We start from the raw sequence: 24,154 nt of genomic DNA on the forward strand, positions 1-24,154 counted from the left end.
AACGGTGTTAATGGGCTACAGCAAGTCATGAATACATCCACTAAGGTGCAGAGGAGTTGTCATCTGTATTGATTGAGATAGTACCCACACCAAGGAAATAATGGATCTCTAGAAGTATCTAGTTATCATTAAGGTATGAAGATAATGGAGGCATATATTTGAAACTAAACCACAAACAGATGGAATCTTCCAAGGTTATTTTATAAGTTAGAGACATTATTTGGATAATCATTTACCTAGAAGAAGAGAATGAAGGAGTTTTAAAATATGTACATATATGTAAATCTGTATTGAGTTATTACTAAAAAAAGAAAAGAAAAAAAGCAAGCCAAATTTTGTCACCTTTGAAAGTGGACTGGAATTTGCATTAGGATGCCTGTGTTCTATTCCTAGCTCCATCACAGACCAGCAATTTGATCCTGGGTGAGCTCCTTGGGCTTGCTGGCTTCAGTTTCTTCATCTGCAAAATGAGGGGTTTAAATTAGTTATTTCTAATCTCCTTCTAGCTCTATAAGTCTATGAAGCATATAGTTGGAACATATCTTAGGATACTTGTAACATTCTAAAATAATTTTAATTACAAATCGATATATCCATTTTAGATGTATGTATAGTATGGATTTTATTGCAACGTTCTGTCTATCCTTTACGTATTCTTAAGGCAAAGGAAGAATGCAGCGAAAACCAGTAAATAGTACTTGTGGCTGACGTTGATGAAGCCTTTTCTGTTTTAGAAAGTGCTGAGTTGAATTGAATTGAAAAGCTGCTTAAGGAAGCTTGGGACCCAAATTTACCAAATCTTTTTCAATTTTACCCACAAAATATGTTTCTGCCAAAATTTGTTTCACATTTGATTAGGACCCTGTGTTTTCTATCTATTCATTTGGCAAGGAAGTCCCTGGGAACTTGGATAAAAATGGAAGAAAGAATTTCCTAGTTTTTGGTCTGAGACCATTTGAAAATTCAAATTAAACTTTACTATCCTAAGCCAGCTACATACCTAGTAAGAGACTGCGTGGCATATGAAAAAAAGAGAATTTTGTCTTTTATATTTTTTTGTATTAGAAGTAAGTTTTTCCTCTTGTCAAAGATTCTAAGTCAACATTTTCTAAATTAACTAATGGACAAGTACACATTTCCTCTAGCAGTGCTTCGTTCTGTAGTAGGTGAGATAAAACAGAATAGTCCAGAAATATGAAACTTAATAGTTATAAAATAGCTCTTTCCCATGAAAATTGCCTGAAAATAACTGTAGAGTCTATGCAGATTTATACAAATATGAAAGGCCCTAATATCAATTTCAAGTCATGATCAGAACAAGCCTAAATGAGAACCCTGATCTAGGAAGCACTCATTTGTGGATTATAAATAAAGATAATAGATACATAAATAGTACTAGATCAGGCCACTGGACCCATATGGCTCTGGAGGAGAAAGTGAGGCTGGTGACCTTGCACAGCCCTCCCTCACTCAAATCCAACTCAACTGCAAGTCATGTCATCATTTCCCTGATGTCATGGTCCTCTTCAAGAACGAAGGACAAACACAACAACAACCTGTGAGACTATGATAACATGGCCAACATGAAATAGAATGTTTTATAATTATCTGCTCCCTTTAGCCATCTTGTTTGATTAATTGACATGTAGAAATCCATCCAAGAAAGTCACAAATGTGCCAGTATAATCCTCTGCTTTGTTTTAGTTGTTTAGACATGAGCAATAAGCAAGCACTCCATGTATCTCCTTAGCTGTATGTATGAGAACAGAAGTGAGGCAATATGGCTTAGTGGTTAGAAGGCCTGACTGGCATCGGGAAGACCAGGGTTTAAGTTCTGTGTCTGGTATATACTAGCTAAGTGACTATGAACAAGTCACTTTAACCTATAAGTGCCCCCAGAAAACTCTATCCCTCAGGGACACAAGCCTATTGGCTGGCAAACAGCTGTACTTTCCATCATTCCTTCATTTCCTCCCTCTGGTGTCTCTTCTCCCCACTGTCCATGTGTGTCCTTAGAGATATTTACTGTAGTTCAGCGAAAAATCTATCAGTAGATTTTTCTTTTCTTGTAGTCATCCAGCTGTCAAGTCTCAACTGGTAAATATGTGGATTTTTGATCAAACAGATGATAGCAATGAGGAAAAACTTTTTCCTACATAGCTGGAACATATGTGAGTTAGCAATAACATCGGTTGCCATCATTGAAGAAGTAATGCTTGAAGAAGGACATATTGGAACTACGGACTCCTTGAGTCAAAGTATGATCTTTCTGAGAATTGTGAGGTTACTTCGTATATTTCGCCTCTTAAAGGTAATGAATCATCAAATTACATCATTTTGGATCTGGAATATTGAATATAGGCTTTTTTTCTGACTGTTCAGGCTAACGTAGTATAATGTAGTGTTCTATTTTGTCAGTCAACAAGCATCTGTTAAGTGTTTACAATGTGCCTGGCACTGCGCTAAGCCCTGGAAATATAAATACAAGTAGAAAGGAGGATAGTCTTTGTAGCATAGTGAATATAGGTCTGGAGTCAGGAAGATCTGAGTACAAATCTGGCCTTGGACACTCACTAGCTATATAACCCCGATCAAGTCATTTAATTTCTGTATGCCTCAGTTTCCTCAACTATAAAATAGGGGTAAAAATAGTACCCATCCCCCAGGGTTGTTGTGATAATATATATGTATATACACATATTATAATATCTATCATATATTAATTACATATGTGATAATTTTATAAGATGTTTATAAAAGGTTTAGCACAGTGCATGGTATATAGTAAGCATCTAATACATTTAATAATTTCCTTCCTGTCTTCCTTCAAAGAGCTTAAATTCTAATGGGGGAAGAGAACACATACAAAGATACTGGAAAGAGTTGGGGAGAGGGGAAAGGAGGAAAAGGTACCTATTTTGGGGGCATGATAGAGGAAGCCTGGAGCACAGCCTAGAGAAGAGTGAAATATTGTTGGCCTGGGCGCTCCTTAGATGAAGCCAATCAGAGGGAGAGCTGGCAGGAGAGGAAAATACTTCCACTGTATGAGTTCTAGAGATGCAGAGAAGCTTCAGGATGAATATCTAGTGGGTGGTAGATGTCCATAGTCTAGTTTAGAAAGGAATGATTTATGGAAATCATCTCCCTTGTTCACTGATAATAATGTTAAGGTTAATGGTATATTAGGAAGCTTTGCCTCTCACGCCATATTGTTTCTGACATTTGTTTGTAAGGGATGTTAATTTATTTTTCAGACGGCATCATACTTTGTAAATGTACTCTGTTCAGAAGCCTTATTTTAAAATTCCTTTTTAATATTTACATATTATCCCTCAGATAACTTAAGAACTCTACTAATTTTTAAAAATGTTTCATTTTGTCAGTATCAGTCAAATTATCTTTTAGGTTAAATAGATTTTTGTATTAAATGTTATTTATCCTTATTTTCAGATCATAACACCAATGATACTTCAGTTAATGCATAGGAGAATTAGCCATCAATTGTCCTTTAGATATGCCATCTTAAAAGGTTATGTTCAAGGTGAAGCAGATGTAGCATGTGTAATTGACCAGATCGCTAGTAGTAAATCAGTTGCTCAGGTGAGAGAAACAATAAAAAATAAAAATTATATTTGATTTATTTCTTCCCTCTTCATTCTTAGACTCATGTTGACAGATTTAACATACAAATCTTATGTTTCCAAGACTGTTATTATGACCTTAGGTAGTAGAAAGGCAGTGGCTCTTTATTTAAGTTATTAAGTTAGCCTCTCCCTGTAGACCTGAGGTTTTTTTTGTAAACCTGAGGTTTTAAAACTATACTGACAAGAAAAGAGTTTGTTTAGTGTATACTGATATAATTCCCCTCTTCTTATCATTTGGATACCTAATGGTTCAGTGGATAGAACCCCAATCCCTGGAGTCAGGAAGACTCATCTTCCTGAGTCCAAATCCAGCCTCAGATACTTATTAGCTGTGTGACCTTGGGCAAATCACTTAACTCTCTGTGACTCAGTTTCCTCATCTATAAAATGAGCTGGAGAAGGAAATGGCAAGAAAACCCTAAATGGGGTCACAAAGAGTCCAACATGACTGAAAAGCAGCGGACAATAACACAATCACTATCATTTATTCATTCAAATCGCCAAGTCTTATCAATTCTATTTCCATAATATCTCTCACAGCCATCTCCGCATCCCTCCATCACACACACACACACACACACACACACACACACACACACACACACACACACATGCTTCGGGCTATCAATACTTCTAGCGCAGCACTGTAATTGAATCCTGAGTTTCCAATGTCTCCCTATACCATCCTCCACATGGCTGCCAAAATAATTTTCCTAATGTACATAGTTGAGTATATCATCCCCTTACTCAATAGGAATGGCTTCCTCTTGTCTTTAACATAAAATCTAAGTTTCTCAGTCTGCCATTTAAATCCCTTTACGACATGGTTTCCACCTATCTCTCCAGACTAATTTCATATTACTCCCACTCATGTACTCCAAATTTAAGTCAAACTGGACCTGTTCCTTGACCATTATATTCTGTGGTCTATACCTGGTATTGCCTCCTTATTTCTGTCCCTTCAAGTCAAAATACAGATCCAGTGCCCACAGGCAGGGGGCATTCATGTCCTGTTGTGCTTAAGCAGCTTCCTCCATTATTTCCTCTTTCCTCCATTTACAATACCAAGCTGTTAATGCTCTGTACCTCTTGAGAGGCCTTGCGTTGCTATCTACTTGTGTTTATATGTAGTGCCCGCCAGGAAACTGTAAGGCATTTGTGGGCAGGGGTTTTTTTAAATCCCGTCTTTCTTTACCCAGTTCACTGTAGTATATGTATGTAGTAAAGCAATTTATCAAGTCCATTCAGTTGAATGAACTGAATTGAACAGGACTGTGTTGAAGGCATTGATTCCTTCCCTCTTGCCCTGTACTGTGGCTTCCCCACCATGCTTACATATCTTTGTATTAAACAAGGAAAAGGAAGAAGGGGAAGAAATGACAGAAGCTGCGGCCTAAGCAGAGCTTCAGCCCTGTCCCCCAGTGCTCGAGTCCCCTCCCATATTCCTCTTCCCTTTTTTCCAGACTAGCTAAGCAAAGAAAGGCAGGTAAGTGAGCTGGCACGTTGAAAATTGGGGGGCGAAGGTTGGGAAATCCATCATAGATATACAAGATACCTTAGAGTTCACGTAGTCTAACTGGTTTATAGAAAAGACCCAGAGAGATGAAGTCCAAGATCAACTAGCAACTTTGCTCTAAGAAAAAAAGAAAAAAGAAAAAGAAAGCCTGGAGTCTGGGCTTCCTGACTGCCAGTCCATCATTCTTCCTGCTACACTATGAATAAATATTTTGATAGCTTATAATTATATAGCACCTAATGGCTTACCAAGCCTTTTACATACACTATATCATTTATTCTCACAGTATTGCGAAGTATACACTGTCATTATTTTCATTTTACAGATAAGAAAACTGTGGTTTAGAAAGCCTAAATGAATTTTCCAGGGTCACACAGTTGGTATCTGAGATGAGATTCGATCCCAAGTTTTCCAATACTCTATCCACTCTACAACACAGCTCAGTTTTTTTTATACATTTATACTAAGACATTCCAGATGGTTAAAGATGAGAACTAGCATGTGCCCATGGACATTATAACTCTCTAGTTAACCAAAAACATTTTGCCTGCTATCAAAAAAAAATCTAACTATTTACAGTGGAACAATGGATCATAGGTACTAGAGCCGGGAGGGAACATTAGATGCCATCCTGGCCAATCGTTTATTTTAAGAAAGAAGAAATTGAGGTTCAGAGTTACAGTAATTTGCACAAGTCCTTACAGGTAGTAAGCAGGAGAACAAAAATCTGAATTCATGTCCTCTTGACACCAATCTAGTGTTTCTTCCATAATACCATATACCTGTTGTGCTGAAAAATGTATCAGGTTGTTTCTTTATTTCATTGGCAACCAGGGTTTTTTTTTTTTACCTATGAATTGTTTTGGAACAATTCCTATTAGAACAAAAAAAATTACAAAAGATGTTATCTTTTCTCAAGCTGTTTATGTAAACCTTAGGAAGAAAAAAAATGGAATGACCAATATGTAATTTTTATCTAGTATATTAACTCATATTGCAGAGATTGAAGTCTTCATAACAGAATAACACAGAAAGACTTTAACCCCTAAAAGAGTTAAAACACTCTTGCTCTATTCCATTAAATTGAAGGTCAGATACCCTTGATTCAGGTAGTTAATATTAGTGGGATTAGAAATGCCGTTTCAGAAGCATTTGTGTGATATGTTTAGTCGGCAAAAAAAATTTTAGAAAAATTTTAGCTTTTTTAAAATAAGGAATCTTCATTGCAAAACTTCTTTTCTTCAGAAATTGTCTCCAAGTCTTGTTAACCAGTCACAAGGCATCCTAGGAGTTATCAAAGCCAAATTATAGGGGAAGCATCTTTCTAAAGCAAAGGACAACTGAACACAGGGGGAAGGACATCAGCTTCCACATCCTTTCAAGATTAGGCTAAGTGTTAACGTTGAGTGGGAGCCTGGATTAGAAGACCTCCATGCTCCTTCCCATTTACAGGGTGTTCCTAAAGTCTGGACGCATAGGCAAAAATGCATATTTTCAAGAAATGAAATGATTGAAATTTTCAACAACATTTTATTCAATTGGAATATTAACAAATAACATCTTCAACTTCAAATAACATCATATGATTTCATATTCATATTCCAAGAGTGAATGTGCTAAAATTGACAGCAATGTGGAGTTATTGGGTTATTGCATCGAGTTCACATGAATCTTGCAAAGCACATCGACCTTTGCATCACAAATGATGGAAATCACATTGAAGATGTTATTTGTTAATATTCCAGTTAAATAAAATGTTGTTGAAAATTTCAAACGTTTCATTTCTTGAAAATATGCATTTTTGCCTATGTGTCCAGGCTTTAGGAATACCCTGTAGAAGAGATTTTTGTGTCTATTAATTCCATTCAACTAAATGCAAGTGTGTGGTATAATGGGAAAAGCCCTAGATTTGGAGCCAAGGTACCTAGATCCAAATCACACATGCTGCTTTATATCTGTGTAACCTTGGGCAAATGGCTTGACTTCTCCAGGCCTCTTTTTTTTTTTAGACTCCGCACATTGAAGTGCTTGGACGAGATTGTTCTCAGGCCTCTTCCAACTCTAGAACTATATGGTATTTTGATAATTCCAGTCCTAGATATATCATCTGTTCACCTTTGGGTTTGCTCAAGCCAACTGCCCTGCTTGATGCCTTTTGTATACGCAGTCTAATATTACCCTCACAAAACAGGATGAAAAATTTCATCTTGTCACTGGAGAGTTGCCAAGGTCAACGGTAGCCCCTTTGCCCACTCAACAAAGAGCAAAGTGTAGTTATTTACCCCCAAAACCATCAGGAAAATACCTGATTCTCCTTTGAGCCTCTTGGAAATGTCCCTAGTAAATATCACTGTCCCTTTTTAAATTCTCCAGCCCAATGTATAGGTTAAACGACATGTATTAAACATGCCCACAAGGCAGTTTAGGTCTAAAAAGCCATGAGTCACCGTTCACTGAGTTTTGCTTGCAGTTATATATGTAGGTTGTGAACTTTCACCCCTTTTGTTTGATAGGTAATACGTAATCGTGTGTCCAAGAATGCAGAAAATGCTATGAAAGAATTAGGTAGGTAACACTAGGGTGGGTTTTATTCTCAATGTAAGCACATTATAAGCACATTTCAAAGCCCTGGGTTTCAACATGGACAACAGAGATGGTATAGGTTCCACAATAAATTCAAATTTTGTCTGATTCATATTTAGGGACAGATCTTTGCCCCTGAAGAGAATTACAGTCACAGGAAGAGTTTCAGTCTCCAAATTTTTAGCCTTTGTTTATATTACATCCTTCTAACTGTAATCACTTTCTAAATAAACAGCTGCTCTAGGATCAGCTATAGTAGACTTTTTTTTTCAGATGAGGAACTTGAAGGACTGAGAGGGTAATATGATACGAAATGATGGAACCCTGGCATTGCTAAGTATTCTGATTCTAAATCCATCGTTGTTTAGATTACACTATGCTGCCTGTAACATAAGGTCCCTTCCAGTTAGAAAATCTCACTGACCTATGCTTCTTAGCTAATGCTATAAATAGCAATATAATTAATACATTTTCCAGTACTTTTTTTTGCTTTTTTTCCAGACTCTTTGCTATTATCTTAATTACAGCCTGGTGTCTTAGCATTTTATTCATAAGATTTCAGGACTGAGGCTGAGAGTTAGAAGGGACCTCAGAGGGCATCCATCCAACCCCCTAATTTTATAGGTGAGAAACCTGAAGTCCAAGAAGGCTTGTGGTGAGCTAGTCAGAGGCAAGATTTGAACCCAGGTACTCTGACTCCAGAGCCATTTTTCTTTCCATGTCGATCCCTTGCTGTGTTTTTGGCCATGTTTTCAGGAGGTTTTGTGATTTCTAGTTCTGTTATTACGCATAAGTAGATCCACAATTTCATCAATGTGGGCTCTCTCACCAGTTGTGCAAATTGAAACTTGTTCATGCCTTCTCATCCTACCCATCTTTGTCTGTTCTCATCCAATGATATTCCAGAAGACCCAGACGGCTCACTTTAGGTCTTTTGCATTTTATGGGCACCAGAAGAGCTCCTTGACTGTCCGTGTTTTGTCCCTTATTCTCACCCCATAACTGGCCCACTTCCATGTATGATCATTCATGCCCTTAATAATATTCTTGATTTCCTGACAAGATCTTAACCAAGCAAGACATTAAGACATTGTGGGGGGTGAGGGGGAGAGGAAGGGTGTGGTTCAGTTCTCAAAGGCTATACCAGAGAAGCATAAGCTCTGGCAGTTTCTACTCTGCTAGAAAGTCTCTGGGTGCAGTCCAAGTGACAGCCTGAACCTGCCATTCAAGGACCAACCCACCCGAGAACAAAGAATCCTATCCCCTGTCTGGCCAGTAGGTGGTGGAGTCTTTTTACCATGGCAACCCATGAAGTCAAGTCAACTCCATTGCCTGTTCTTTATGTAGTAGAGGAAGAATTGATCAGGACACCCCTGATCAATTGACTTTCCCTTAGTCCAATTAATGTCATTGTAGAAGATTAGAGGTAGATAATAAAGACACTGTGGAGATAAAATCTTAAATGAAATGCAAAGATATGTCTATACTCTAATACTTCTGGACCTGGACCTTTTTGGAGCTCAATTCCCTATGATCAAGGCCAGTTTTTTCTGCTAGTACTCAGGAGTGCTTCTGCTCTCTGCTGGGCACAGTGTGTCCTATAGAGCAAGCTGCAAGATGCCATACCCAGTGGCAGAGAGTAAGAGCAGAGAGAAATTCTACCACCCTGCCTCTTGAGAGACAACTCTCTCTCAAAGATAAGGTTCTTTTTCCATAGATGGCTCTCCTTTCAGCTTCCAGAGATTATCTCCTCACTAAAGGAACTGTCTCCCTTAGTAATGTGTCATGCTCTGTGAAGGGCCATTAGGAGTATGACTGGTCCTTGGTGAGCTAGAAGCTAGATGGTATCTAATTCCATCGACGTGTGAATGGGCAATGTCTTCACATCTCTCAAAGGACAAGAACTGGGTACTCTCTAATTTCATGTTACCCTAAAGATTTTGCAAAGGTGTAATAGAGCATAGGGGCAGTTAGGTGGTATAATGTATGGAGTACCAGGCTTGCAGTTAGGAAGACTCATCTTCCTGAGTTCAAATCTTGCCTCAGACACTTACTAGCTGTGTGACCCTGGGCAAGTCACTTAACCCTGTTTGACTCAGTGTCCTCAACTGAACTTGAGTAAACTGAACTTCAAGTAAAATGAACTTGAAAAGAAAATGGTAAACTGCTCCACTTTCCCTGCTAAGAAAAGCCCAACTTTGGTGATAAAGTCTGACATGACTAAAATGACTGAACAACAATAATAAAAGCATAGGGATTATACCACCACCCCTGGTTAAAAATAATACATTTTACAAAATGTAAAAATAGTCACTATGGCTTAGTAGAGTGAACATTGGGCAATGAGTCACATACTTGAATTTTATTCTAGATAAAAGACTTGTCCAAAAATGGGGAAAATATATCTCTTTACACCAAACCAGCAAAACTTAGAAAAACAGATATATAGTCTCTGATTAATGTTATTTAAGATCATATCTACGCTGCCCTAGTGAGCTTTTCAAATCTACTTTCTTGTGACTTGCAAATCTGTTATTTACCCCTCAACCTGCCCAATTTGTAAGCTATCCATAGGTAATCTTTGAAGTGAATTAAAATGATGTCCTAAAATGATGGGTGGAAGAAATGTTTAGCCAAAGGAAAAGAGAAGAGCTATGTGGGACAGGAAGGGAGACAGAATGGTGCACCTAACCAGTTCTACTTTGCCCTGGAGTGCAGAATTAGGAACAGTGATTGGAAATTATAGGAAGACATTAAAGCTCAAAATGAGCATTTCCTAACAATTTGAGCTGTCTGGAAATGGAATGGTCTGCCTAAGAGCAGAAGGGGATAATTCCCTTTCACTTGGGGTCTTCAGTAGGAAGCTAGGTGGCTGTTTGTTCTTGTTGGAGATATTACAGAGGGGATTTGTGATTTGGGTAGAGGTTGAATGAAATGATCTCTAAGGTCATTTCAAGTCTAATATTTCATAGTTCTATCCCTTTCAACTCTTCATCTATCATCACTTTCCTATAAGCAGAACTTGAGAAACTTTGTGATGAAATTTTTAATAAACTGATCGAGTTAATAGCCACAAAACCCAACAATGGCTTTTAGGTTCCATTTATGATTGAATTAACTGAGTGCAGCATTTTGTTCTGAATCATCCCCTAATAGTCTGCATCTGTAAAATGGGATATATACTGGGAGCATCTATCTTTGTGTTCTTGGTACCTACCACAATGCCTTGAACCCTGTAGGTACTTTGTGTACTGAATTTAGGAAAGGTAACATAACTAAAGCACAAAGATGCTTGTGTCAATGTCCAATCATGGATTTTAGGGGAAATTTAAGGCCAGATGAGACCCAAACAGGGAAATCAGGATTAAGGTCAGGCCAGAGGGAGAGGGAGGAGAGGCATGAGATTGTAACTTGGTGAATCAGTTGATAAGAGAATGTGCAGACACTGTAAACCTAAAAAGAAGATGCTGGGGTCAGAGTCTGGATAGGTGCCATGTCTGAGGAGGCTACTCTATCGAATAGCCAGAGATCCAAACTAAGTAGGAGGATACAGTTAGGAGCATCATCTAAGCATAGAAAGCAGGGGTTGATTTTCAAAGATCCTGACCAGGATGGAAGACATAGGTTAGATTATAATCTGATTATTTAAAATAGATTAGTGTTGAGAAATGCAGACCAGGCCAGAGGATACTGGAAAAATTGGAGTGCAAGTATAGGAGGAAAAGTTGGGGTCCTGGGTACAAACCAATCACAGAGGAAGTATCAGAGTAGAGTCTCAATGGCTCTGTACAACAGCATAAGTAGGTTGTGATCACAGATCAAGAGTGGGGGGCTGTTTTCCTGTTGACCTGACTTTAAGCATCCTTTTTATGAATAGACAAGAGCTAGAAAGGATGGCTCCAATGAGAGATAGGTCTCTGCTAGTATCTGTGACAGAGGCAGAGAACTGTGTCAACCCCTCTTACCCACCTCCCTCACCCCAGTCCCAGTTCTAAAAGGGTCACATCCTATTCTCCTTCTCACATTAACCTCTAGAATTTTACAGCAAAGACTTGGGCTTTAACAAGCTGACTGATGACGTAATAGAAACATCATCTGTTACTTTTCAGGCTATTTAGAGTATGATCATCCAGATATTGCCATCACTATGAAAACCAAGGAGGAAATTAACCGTTTGCTCACTGTGGCTTCAGAGATTGTTAGGAGCTTAGAGTCAAAAGGAATAATTAATAAAGGTGAAGTTTCTGAAATACACAAGGTAATAAAGATAATTCCACCAGTATTTATTAGATTGTAATTAGATAGTAATTAAATAGTAAGCTCCTTGAGAGCAGGGTCTTTCTTTTGCCTCTTTTTGTGTCCCTAACACTCAGTATGGTACCTGGCACACAGTAGGCTCTTAATGTGTTTTGAGTGATAGTTGTTGTATAGGCCTGAGCTTAAAACTTGTACTTTATCTAGCAGTTACCTGTGAGACAAGAATAGCTGACTTACCAGCATCCCTTATATAAAATCATTTAGGACACTGCCGGAGACTCCTTTTGTTGCCACCACAGTGGGTAGACCCTCCATCCTTCTTGCTTCTCTAACAGTACCAACTGTGCCTGGGAGCTATGTGTGGGGAAGAAGAACAAAAGGCTACAGGAAGAGGATATTCTGGGCATATAGTCTGCATGAGATAATAGTGGGAAAGTTGAGTTTGATTACTGCAAATGTGGTGCTTAGGTGCCATGACAGTGCATTGGGAGTTGGTGCAAGAGAAGTAGCAGCTTGAGAGTATGAGTGTGGCTGAGATCTTGAGTAGCTGAATTTCACTGCCTAAGAGGTTTGAGACTGATAGCATCATTAAGCATAGAAAGTCAGTGGTTGGAAAATGGGGTGGGGAGCTTGGCCTGGTCAGGATTGTGAAGCATCATTGCCCCTTCCCCTATGCAGTATATACCAGTATGAAGTGAACTGGTCTTCTAATCTCCCTATGGGGTTGTGTTTCATATGAAGGATCTTCAGAGAGACCAGGGTCACCTAAGGCATGAAGTATCATGACACATGGTAGATAAGACAAAGGGAGAATAAAGATAGAAGTCCTGAATAGGAAAACTAGGCGAATACATCAATATTAACAATGGGCTCAATGATCTCCATGTCAATGATTGTCATACCTTTATGTAAGAATAGGCATTCCCTGTCCTCCCCACAACCAATTTGCAGGATAGATGCCCAGAGAATAGTTTACTCAGGTTCAAAATTCTCCATGCGTCTGCTATGTACTGAGAGTCAATATGCATTTCCACTGTCTCTCTGCATCTCAACTTCCCTTTATCTCTTACTAGTAGCTTTACTTATCTTCATTGTCACATTTTCCCCAGGCTCCTTTGTCCTCTACTCCAATAGCAGCTCTCCATTCATTAAGATCATTGACCCAAGTCTCAGATGACCAGTAATCTTTATAATTTTATCATATTTCCTACCAAGTAAGCAAGACATGGTAGAGAGTAGAAGAAAAGTCCTTATAGCTTTCCTTAATCTGCCAGTTATCTTGGATTATTCTGATTGTGTTTCCACAATACTCAAATTGTTTCCTTCTGGATACTTGCAATATTTTCTCCTTGATCTGGGAGCTCTGAAATTTGGCAACAATATTCCTAGCAGTTTTCTTTTGGGGATCTTTTTGAGGAGGCGATCTGTGGATTCTTTCAATTTCTATTTTACCCTCTGGCTCTAGAATATCAGGGCAGTTCTTGATAATTTCTTGAAAGATGATATCTAGGCTCTTTTTTCGATCATGGCTTTCAGGTAGTCCAATAATTTTTAAATTATCTCTCCTGCATCTATTTTCCAGGTCAGTGGTTTTTCCAATGAGATATTTCACATTGTCTTCCATTTCTTCATTCTTTTGGTTCTGTTTTATAATATCTTGATTTCTCATAAAGTCACTAGCTTCCACTTGCTCCAATCTAATTTTTAAGGTAGTATTTTCTTCAGTGGTCTTTTGGACCTCCTTTTCCATTTGGCTAATTCTGCCTTTAAAGGCATTCTTGTTCTCATTGGCTTTTTGGAGCTCTTTTGCCATTTGAGTTAGTCTATTTTTTAAGGTGTTATTTTCTTCAGTATTTTTTGGGTCTCCTTTAGCAAGTCATCGACTTGTTTTTCATGGTTTTCTCACATCACTCTCATTTCTCTTCCCATTTTTTCCTCTACTTCTCTAAATTGCTTTTCTAAATCCTCTTTTGAGCTCTTCCATAGCCTGAGACCAGTTCATGTTTTTCTTGGAGGCTTTTGATGTAGGCTCTTTGACTTTGTTGATTTCTTCTGGCTGTATTTTTTGGTCTTCATTGTCACCAAAGAAAGATTCCAATGTCTGACTCTGAATCTGAGTGCGTTTTCGCTGCCTGGCCATGTTCCCAGCCAACTACTTGACCCTTGAGTTTTTCGTGGGAGTATGACTGCGTGTAGAGTATAGAGTACTTTGTCCCAAGCTTGAGGGGTTGCGCTGTTGTTTTCAGAGCTATTTCTACACAGACAGCTCTGCCACACCAGCACTCCTCCTTCCCCAAGAACTGCCAACCGGGACCTGGCTCATATCTTAAGGAGGCTCTGCACTCCTGCTCTGATCCACCCCTTAATTCCTCCCACCAGGTGGGCCTGGGGCCGGAAGCAACTGGGGGCGGTGGCCGAACCCGGGAACTCCTTTCACTCTGTCCCCCGCAGCTTTTCCCACTAACATTCTCTGTTTTCTTTGGTGTCTGTGGGTTGAGAAGTCTGGTAACTGCTAGAGCTCTCTGATTCAGGGCGCTAGGGCTTGTTTCGCCCTGCTCCCAGTCTGGTTGGTCTGGGTGCAGCCCACACTGGGCTTTCCTCCATTTGCTCCCTGTTCCGTGGGATAGACCTTACCCAGTGACCATCCAGGCTGTCCTGGGCTGGAGCCCTGCTTCCCTCTGATATTCCATGGGTTCTGCAGCTCTAGAATTTGCTCAGAGCCATTTTTTATAGGTTTTTGGAGGGACCTGGGGGGAAGCTCATGCAAGTCCCTGCCTTCCAGCCACCATCTTGGCTCCACTCTGAGGACTCTTGAACTTATAGTACTTTTAACCATATATCCATATTAAATAATGTTGGAGAAACAAAATAAAAATCCATCCATCTGGACAATCGCAACACAAGGAAGTAGTGGGAGAGGAAAACCTCATAAGAAAGGTAGGCAAGAGGAAAGAGGATGAAAATTTCAGAAGAAAAAACATAGGAAATGTCATTATGTTAGCAATAACTGTATCAGAGGTTCCACCAAAGCCAGCCAAGACCAAGTCTCTTTTTGGTTTGTTTCATAGATGATTACTACCAAAAAAAAAGACCTGCTAGGTTTGGAACCTGTTATCAGAGTTCGTTCTCTTGACGAAATGTTATACCATATTCCATGGCTAAACAAATCAGGAATCCACATAAATTTCATTAAGGTAATATTTTTACTTCTACTTATTTTTGTCTCCCTTCCCAAATTTTGTTTTTACCCTTTCATTTGGAGTAAGTTTTTGTTGTTATTATTTTATCTTGACTTCCCCTCAAACAAAAAACATCATTCTTATCTGAGCATTTGGTGATTTTTAGAAAGCTGTCAAAGTCTTGACCTTCGATTGTGGAAATAGTATATTTGAAGAGGGTGATAATCTGACAGGAATATATCTGATTATCTCTGGCATGATAGAGGTAAGAGATCCATAATTGCAAAATTTGTACTAAGCTGATATCTTTCAAAACTTTATAACACTAAGAACTTATTAAGCTTTCCCTTGGTACTGACTCTCTGTATTACCTTGGTTAAATCATTTGACTTCTCTAGGTCTTAGTTTCCTCATCTGTAAAACGAAGGAGTTAGACTAAATGACCTCTAAGGTCTCTTTCAGCTCTGAATCTGTGACCCTACAATTCTATGAACTTTCCCATCTTATATCCTACACAAATAGACATGGATGGGCTAGTGTTTAGGAAAGCATCTAAGGAAAGCCAGTTCAGAAAGAAGCAGCGTTAAGGGGTGATAGATTATGCAAGCTATGTACCAAGTATTAATAACTAATATCCACAAAGTTTACAGAGATTAAATAATTTATTCCCAAGGCTGCATAGCTAGCTAAGATTTGGACCCTGGTGCCAAGTTCAAGACACTTTTGATCACTTCCACCTCCAGAAGCACAATTTCTACATTTGTGTGAAACAGAGAACACTGATGACCACATAACAATCTTTTCGGTTACATTTATAAGTGGGTAACAATCACCACCAATAATCACTCCATTAAATTTAGTAGAAGAAACATTAAATGGCTAGGAATGTAAAGTCAAAAGCAAGATTTACCTACCCTCAAAGAACTTCCAGTCTTCCAAAGGGATACAGTTGGTACAAGGTAATTTGTGGAGGGAGAAAATATGAATGTCTGGACAGATCAGGTAAGGTCCTGTAGAGGAAGTGACAGCTGAACTGTACCTTACAGAAAGATTAGGATTCAGAGTAGGTGAGTTGAAGTGAGAATACATCTGAGGCAGGGGATACAGATGATGAAGAGAAGGAAATTTTGGTCTCATGTAAGAAAAATTTTCTAGCAATTAGAACTACCTAAAAACTAAATGAACTGTCTCAGGAATTAGTTGATCCTCCCTCACTGAAGATCTTAAGGCAAAGACTGAATGATTACCTGGTGGAGTCCTATTTGAACTCTCAGAGTCTGTGAGTATAATCTCTGTTATCCTTGAGTGTAATTAGAAGAAATCTAGGATGCCATGGAATTTGTTTGCAATCAAGGAGAAGTTCAAGAGGACTGAAGAAGAAAGGGATTATAGAAGGGTTTGTCTGACCTGGATAAGGATGAGTATGGAAAGTCTTGTCCAACTATTCTGCAGAAGAGCCAGCCTACTTCAGTTATTCATTGAAAAACAAACAAACCAACCTGTTATTTTCCTTCCAACTCGTGGGTTACTGCCTTCTCTCCTCCGAAAAGGGGAAAGGGGGGTAGCCACACGCATGCTACCCTCGCAATATATTGACTTAGGGGCAAGATTCCTAAGGTAGTAAGAATCATTAAAGGCAAGACATGTAAGGAATATTTCACTACCACTTGATTTCCTCCCCCCGCCCCACTTTTTGTGATAACTTTCTTTAAGGATTTTTTTCTCCCCAGAGAAATGAAAAATTCCAAAGTCAAATTATATGAAAGTATTAGGATAAATCTTCAAAGAATAGGGGGTGTGGGTAAATGAGCCATGAATTGAATGATTATTTGGGGGGGGGTTCATTAAGGGATTTAGGTTTGGTTGGTTGGTTGGTTGTTTTTTTCTGGAGTAGGGGAAAATGAAGGATAATTGTATGCTTAATCTTGTTTTTTGTTTGTGAACAGAGATCGAGTTCCAGACCTTATTCTGGAATTGACCAAATGGAGTCGGAGACAGAAGAAAAAGGTCATATCGTTTATGTAGACTACCTCTTCAGTGGGGCAATCATAGGAGAATTGAACTGCTTAACCAATGAGCCCGTGAAATTTACTGCCACCTGTAAAACCGTAGTAGAGGTCAGGAAACATTTGGATATGGCTTCCTTTTCCCCTGATAAGTGCTTCCTTTTATTCGCTATTAAGTTTAAATCCATTAATAAAGATGTTTCTGTATTTAACGCATTTACATGAAGGCTGAAGATGAGGGCATAAAAAGGTTGGTGAAGGAACAAAATCTGCATATTGTAGACTCTTATAAAAGTCCACATTTTTTCCAACCTAATGAATTGTTTGATAAAGCTGGTGTATGAAATTCACTATATATCGTCATACCAAGGGAAGGGTTTCAAACAAATTAGTTAACAGGTGGTACTCATTAAGATTTATTATGCACAATACTGAGATGATTACTTCAAAATTTATCCAAACAATTGATTTTATGTAAATACGCACAATAACAAATATTTATGATTGCATGCATATGTGTATTATATGTTGTATATAATATGTACAATATGTTGTATGTCATATATTTAATAATAAATAGAAGGGAGCTAGGTGGCTCAGTGGATGGGCCTTGAGTCAGCAAGACCTGAGTTCAAATCTGGCCTCAGACATTCCTGAGCTGTGTGACCCCAGGAAAGTCACTTAACCTCTGTTTACCTTAATCCATCGGAGAAGGAAATGGTAGAACACCCCAGTATCTTTGCCAAGAAAACCTCATATGGGGTCACAAAGAGTTAGATATGACTGAACAAAAAAAATATATAAATATGTAAATGTATATGTGAATATGTAATATATAAATAATATAAATGTATATTTAACACATGTTCTAACTAGCTAACTGAAACATAACAGTCAGCTTTTTTGAGCTTTTTTTTTCCTTTTCATTTAGGTAACTAGTTATTTAAGAAGGCATGACTGCCTCCAGAGATAGCAGAGGCACCCTGTCTGCCTTGAGTCTCTCTATTTCTTTTTGCACAAGCACCTTGAGAGATGGGAAGGTTTCCACACTGGTTGGGGTATCTTTGCCTGTCCCTAGACCAGATGTGGTCATTTACTAAGTCATCTTAGAAAGGGGACATGGCACATTGGAGAGCATGCTAGGCCTCCTGGCTCAGGAAGACCCGATCTCTGATACTGCTTCCAGCCTCGTAGGACCACAGGCAGTCACTTTATTTCTCTGAGGCTGTTTCCTCATCTGTGAAACAGATAATAATAACTGTTGTACCTATCTCATGAGGTTGGTGAAATGAGACTGAAATGAGTTCATGTATGCAAAGCACTTTTTGAACCTCAAAATAAATAATATAATATAATAAATGTAATACACATATTGTATATAACATATAATTATATGTATGTAATATATAATATAAAATAACAAATGTCATGGAAAAAGAAAAAGGATATAATCTTTCTCAAAGTATTCTGTAAAATAAGAGAATTACCAAGACTTGTTTGGCTGACAGGCACAGAATGGATTCACATCTACTTCTCAAACAGGAGACTACATTCTGGGTCTACAGTATGTCCAACACAATTAAGTCATCTTTTTAACTCAAAGAATAGCTGCTGAGTAACAGGTGTTTTGAGCACTGTGTTAGAGGTTGTGACAGATACAGTGAAGTGAAATGCCCTCAGAGAGGTCACCATCAAATGAAGCAGACAAAGAGAAGAATATTAGAGGTGTCATGGAGTAGTCTATGTTGAAATGGAAAACAAATAGTCTAGACGCCAGAGGTAGAAATCACTGTCAACTATAATGCTTGTAGTACAGGACATAGAGCTAGAAGAAAACTTACCAGTCATTGAGTCCAATCCAACCTCTCCAAGACTTGACTAAGTTATACTGATAGCCAAGTACCAGGGTAGGTATTTGAACCCACATACTCTGACTCTAAATCTAGTGTTCTTTCTGCTATGCCCCACTGTATCACAGATCTACATTCTACAAGAAAATGTGAAGGACTAGAATAGGCTTTTCCTAACTTATTTTCTTGCTTTGAATATAAATTTTACCACTTTTGTTGTTGTTTAGTTATTTCCAGTCTTGTCTGATTCTTGTGCCCCTATTTGGGGTTTTCTTGATAAAGATACTGGAGTGGTTTGCCATTTCCTTCTCCAGCTCTTTTTACAGATGAGGAAACTAGGCCAAACAGGGTTAAGTGACTTGCCCAAGGTCACAGGGCTAGTAAGAGTCTGAGGCCAGATTTAAACTCAGGTGATTCTGACTCCTGGGTCAGTGCTCTATCCACTGTGTCACTTAGCTGTCCCCAATTTTATTGCTATTCCTGTCATTTGGTTTTCCTTGTGGATAGGCCTCTCAAAACCTATCCTATCTCTGCCTACTAGACTTTGGCATTGTTTTTAAATTTGTTTTCCAAAGTGAGTGTTTCAGAAGGCAGGGTAACTCATCCCTTAGGAATTTGATGTCTTTGAATCTATAAAAATGAACTAAATGATATCTAAAGTTCCTTTTAGCTCAAAATCTATGATCCTATCAAGGTACATACAGTGTGATTGCTACACTAGAGTAAAGTTTTGTGGGGATTTTTTTTAATCTCCTAACGAGCATAAAACAGTTCTTGGGGGGAAAAACACCATCTTACATAATACAAAGTGTTCCCTGTCCATCCTCCATATTCCTTCTGTACCAGAGTACTAGGCCTGGATTCAGGGAGACTCATCTTCCTGAGTTCGAATTTGGCCTCAGCCACTAGCTATGTGACCCTGGGCAAGTCACTTAACCCTGTTTGCTTCAGTTTTCTCATTTATAAAATGAGCTGGAGAAGGAAATGGCAAACCATTCCGGTACCTTTGCCCAGAAAACCCCGAATGGAGTCATGGAGAATGAGATGTGACTAAAACAGCTGAATAGCAACAACAACAACCTCCCCTCTCCATCACCACCCCACCTCCCCAAAAAATCACCACCTTGCAGTGGGAAAAATTCTGGATTTGGAATCAGTTGTAGAGATGGTTTTGGTGCCCTCCTTCTAATACTAATCTTTCTGGGCCTCAGTTTTCTCATGTGCAAATTGGGAAGAATAATACATGTGATACCTACCTCAAAAGACTATTGTGAAATTCAAATTCATTCACATAATGTAAATCGCTTTGTAAACTTTAAAACATGATGACCCCACACCACTGTGAAAAGATCACTGTCTCTAGAGTCAAAGAACCTGGGTCCATATCCCAGTCATGAAACCCTGGGCAAATCACTTAAAATCCTTTGGCTTCATTCTCCCCATCTGCACAATGAAGTGGCTGGACTAGACAGTCTCTGAAGTTACTTCCAACTCTAGAGCTCTGGCCCAATGTAAGCGGCAGCTACCACCACCATCACTGCTCCCTTTGGCATTACTCTCCTTTCAAAGCAGAGAAGAATGAAGAGCCATTGGAACTTAGGAATGAAACAGTATTGATCCATCTTAATGGAAAAGAAAATCTAATTTCACTTCTAATAAGTATGTTGGACATTATCCTTTCTTTTGTGATCTCATGTTCTTCTGGAGTTTTCATAAATTATTAATCCAAATGTCAGACTCTTTTAAAATATACTCATGAATCTTTTTAGTTTCTCACCCCAATTTTCTGGGGACCTGCCTTAAAACAGCATAAATTTCTTTAAAAAGCACATATAATTTTCTCTTTAGAGGGGGTAGAATTATTGTTAAAGAGGTGAGGAAAGGGGGAGGAATTATTGTTAAAGAACTAGAATTATTCAAAACCAAAATGAATGAAGAATATTTACTAATAAAATGAAATACCTCAAGCTGATGACTTTTTTACATTCTATATCTTAATGCCTAGACTTCTTGATTTTTAAAAAAAGGTGCATAAACTTGGTTGTTATTCTCATACTTTGGTCGCCCAGTGAACAGAGCACAAGATCTGGAGTTGGAAAAACCTGAGTTCAAATCTGGCCTCTGACACTAGCTGTATGAACCTGGGCAAGTCACTTAAGCTGACTCTTTGCCTCAATATCCTCACCTGTAAACAGGTGACAATAATAGCACCTACCTCCCAGGGTTGGTGAGGACCAAATGAGAAAATATTTGTATTTAGCATAATGTCTGACATATAGTAGCTACTATATAATTGTTAGATATTATAATGATGATGGTGGTGTTATATCCCAAGGTATATAAACACAATTTCAAAGGTGGTAAAATTTCCCATAACTAGGATTTTTACTGTTCCTAGGAAGAACAGAATTGTCTCTTATCAGTGGAATGTCTCTTTCCTCTGTTGACTTCTTGAAAACCTGTGTAAATAATAGCCAAGATACGAATAAAATATCTCATTAGTAATAAGTTATTTAAGTGACTAAAATTAAAATGAACATAAATGGATAAAACGAGTTTTCTTGACAAGTTCAATGATAGTAATCCTCCCCCTTCCTAACAGTGACAAAAAGGGGCAACATACAAAAGAAAGTTTTGGACACAGGTTTGATTAAAGAGAATGGCAAGGAGAATGGCAATAAAAAGGTTTTCTTAAATGAGCAATGAAAAGAAATAGAAAAAAATAGAATGGGAAAAATGAGATCTTGTCAAGAAAATTAGAGATATCACAGGAACGTTTCATGCAAAATTGGGCATGATAAACAACAAAAATGGCAGGCATTTAACAGAAGCAAACGAGATTAAGAAGTGGCAAGAGCACACAAAAAAACTGTACAAGAAAGATCTTAACATCATTAATAACCACAATAATGTGGTTATTGGTCTAGAGTCAGACATCATGAAGAATGAAATCAAATGGGCCTTAGGAAGCATTGCTAACATTAAGGCTGGTGGAGGAGATGGAATTCCAGCTGAGCCATTTCAAATCCTCAAAGCTGATGCTCTTAAAGTGCTGCACTCAGTAAGCCAGCAAATTTGTAAAATTCTACAGTGGCTAGTGGATTGGAAATGATCAATTTAGGCCCCAATCCTAAAGAAGGGTAATGCCAAAGAATGTTCACATTACCAAACAATTGCACTCATTTCACATACCTGCAAGGCTTTGCTTAAGACTCTACAAGCTAGACCTCAGCAATATGTGAACCAAGAATTACTAGACATGCAAGCTGGTTTTTAAAGAGGCAGAGGAACTAGAGACCAAATTGCCATTGTTCTCTGGATTATGGAGAAAGCAAAGACATTTCAGAAAAAAACATCTACTTCTGCTTCATTGACTACACTAAAGTCTTTGACTGTTGATCACAACAAAATGTGGCAAGTCCTCAAAGAGATGCGAGTACCAGATCATCTTACTTGTCTCCTGAGGAACCTGTATGTGGGCCAAGAAGCAACAGCAATAACCACATATAAAACTGATTGATCTGAGGTTGGAAAAGAAGTAAAGCAAGGCTGTTTATCATCACCTTGCTCATTTAACTTATATGCAGAATATATCATGTGAAATGCTAGTCTGGGTGAATCAAAAGCCAGAATTAAGACTGCCAGGAGAAATATCAACAATCTTAGATATGCGGAAGATACGATGGCAGAAAGTGGAGAAGAATGAAGAAGCCTCTTGATGGGGGTGAAAGAGGAGATCATAAAAGCTGGCTTGAAGTTTAATATCAAAATGACTAAGATCTTGGCAGCTGGTCCCATCACTTTCTGGCAAATAGAGAAGTGATGGAAGCAATGTCAGATTTTATATTCTTGGATCCAAAGATCACTGCAGAAGGCAACTGCAGCCAAAAAATTGAAAAACTCCTTGGAAGGAATGCTATGGCAAAGCTGGAGAGCATACTAAAAAGCAGCGACACCACCTTGCTGACAAAGGTCTGTATAGTCAAAGCTATGGTTTTTTCCAGTAGCAGTGTATGGCTATGAGAGTTGAACTGTAAGGAAATCTGCACCCCTATGGTTTCTATAAACTGGAAAACCCTTTTTTTTTCAAACCATGGTGGCAAAGAATATTTTCACCTTTCTTAAAAGTGTGAGGACTAAAATGATAAATTTCTGCTTTTAGATGTGACATCTTCCTCCCTTCTTTTTCCAGATCTATTTCATCCCCAAATCTCATTTGTATGATACATTTGAAGAGTGCTGTCCTTCCATAGAATATAATATGTGGCTCAAGTTGGCACTTGGTGTTGGTGCTCAAAAAGTCAAGGAAATTTTGGCTTATGAGGTAAGATGCTAATTACCCCTCCCCCTTCCAGCTCATCTGAAAACACTGAGTGTACTTACAGTGCTTAAATAAGACTGATTTTCATACACAAATAACATAAGTTGTTTCCTTTTTTCCTTATAGGATTGGACATACAAGCTGCAATTACAGCTCTGTAATGTGTATGTGAGAGATGTACCAATAGATACCAAAGTTGACATTTATGACGAAACTGTGAGCTATGTTATTCTTGTTTATGGAAGTGCAAAAGATTGTCAGTTACAGAAAATATATTTTGCACCCAAACTAATTCCTAAAACGTGTCATCAGGTAAAGGGATAGTCTTATGTGACCTCTAGATAATAATCCATATGTCTGTTATAGTGTAATGTTCCATATGTGACCCGGTTTCTTAAAAAGTAAATATTATCTTAGACTGTATTAATAGAAGTATAAAGTCATCCAGGGCAAAGGATATAATAGTGCTGTTCTATTATGTGCTAATTATATCAGAGCTGGATTTTGATGTTCTGAACTTGACGTCACATTTAATAGTTATGTTGACAAAACTAGACATCCAGTAGAATGGAAGTTCCTTGAGAATAGGGACCATTTTTAGTTTTGTCTATGTGTCTCTGGCACCTGGCAAAATACCTTGCACATAGTAGGTGCTTAATAAATGCTGACTGAATTCAACTGAGGAAAACCTGAATAGTGAGCAGTTCAAGAAACTATGTCATGTAATGACTAGCTGAAGGAATTTGTAATATCTAGACTGGAAATCAGAAGACTGCCTTTAATAAGTGATAAATTCAG

General features: G+C 38.3%; 1 protein-coding gene across 1 annotated transcript in view; it reads left to right on the top strand.

The window, feature by feature from the left end:
• SLC9C1 (solute carrier family 9 member C1) overlaps positions 1 to 24,154 on the top strand; it is a 77,249-nt gene that overhangs the window by 48,036 nt on the left and 5,059 nt on the right. The window contains exons 16-24 of the mRNA XM_036744118.1: positions 2,126 to 2,311; positions 3,451 to 3,600; positions 7,674 to 7,725; positions 11,853 to 12,001; positions 15,069 to 15,194; positions 15,346 to 15,444; positions 17,126 to 17,296; positions 23,228 to 23,359; positions 23,483 to 23,668. Coding sequence (XP_036600013.1) covers positions 2,126 to 2,311; positions 3,451 to 3,600; positions 7,674 to 7,725; positions 11,853 to 12,001; positions 15,069 to 15,194; positions 15,346 to 15,444; positions 17,126 to 17,296; positions 23,228 to 23,359; positions 23,483 to 23,668 — 1,251 coding nt within the window. The remainder of the gene's footprint in view (positions 1 to 2,125; positions 2,312 to 3,450; positions 3,601 to 7,673; positions 7,726 to 11,852; positions 12,002 to 15,068; positions 15,195 to 15,345; positions 15,445 to 17,125; positions 17,297 to 23,227; positions 23,360 to 23,482; positions 23,669 to 24,154) is intronic.

This window comes from Trichosurus vulpecula, chromosome 2 (genome assembly GCF_011100635.1).
Source record: "Trichosurus vulpecula isolate mTriVul1 chromosome 2, mTriVul1.pri, whole genome shotgun sequence".
NCBI lineage: Eukaryota > Metazoa > Chordata > Mammalia > Diprotodontia > Phalangeridae > Trichosurus > Trichosurus vulpecula.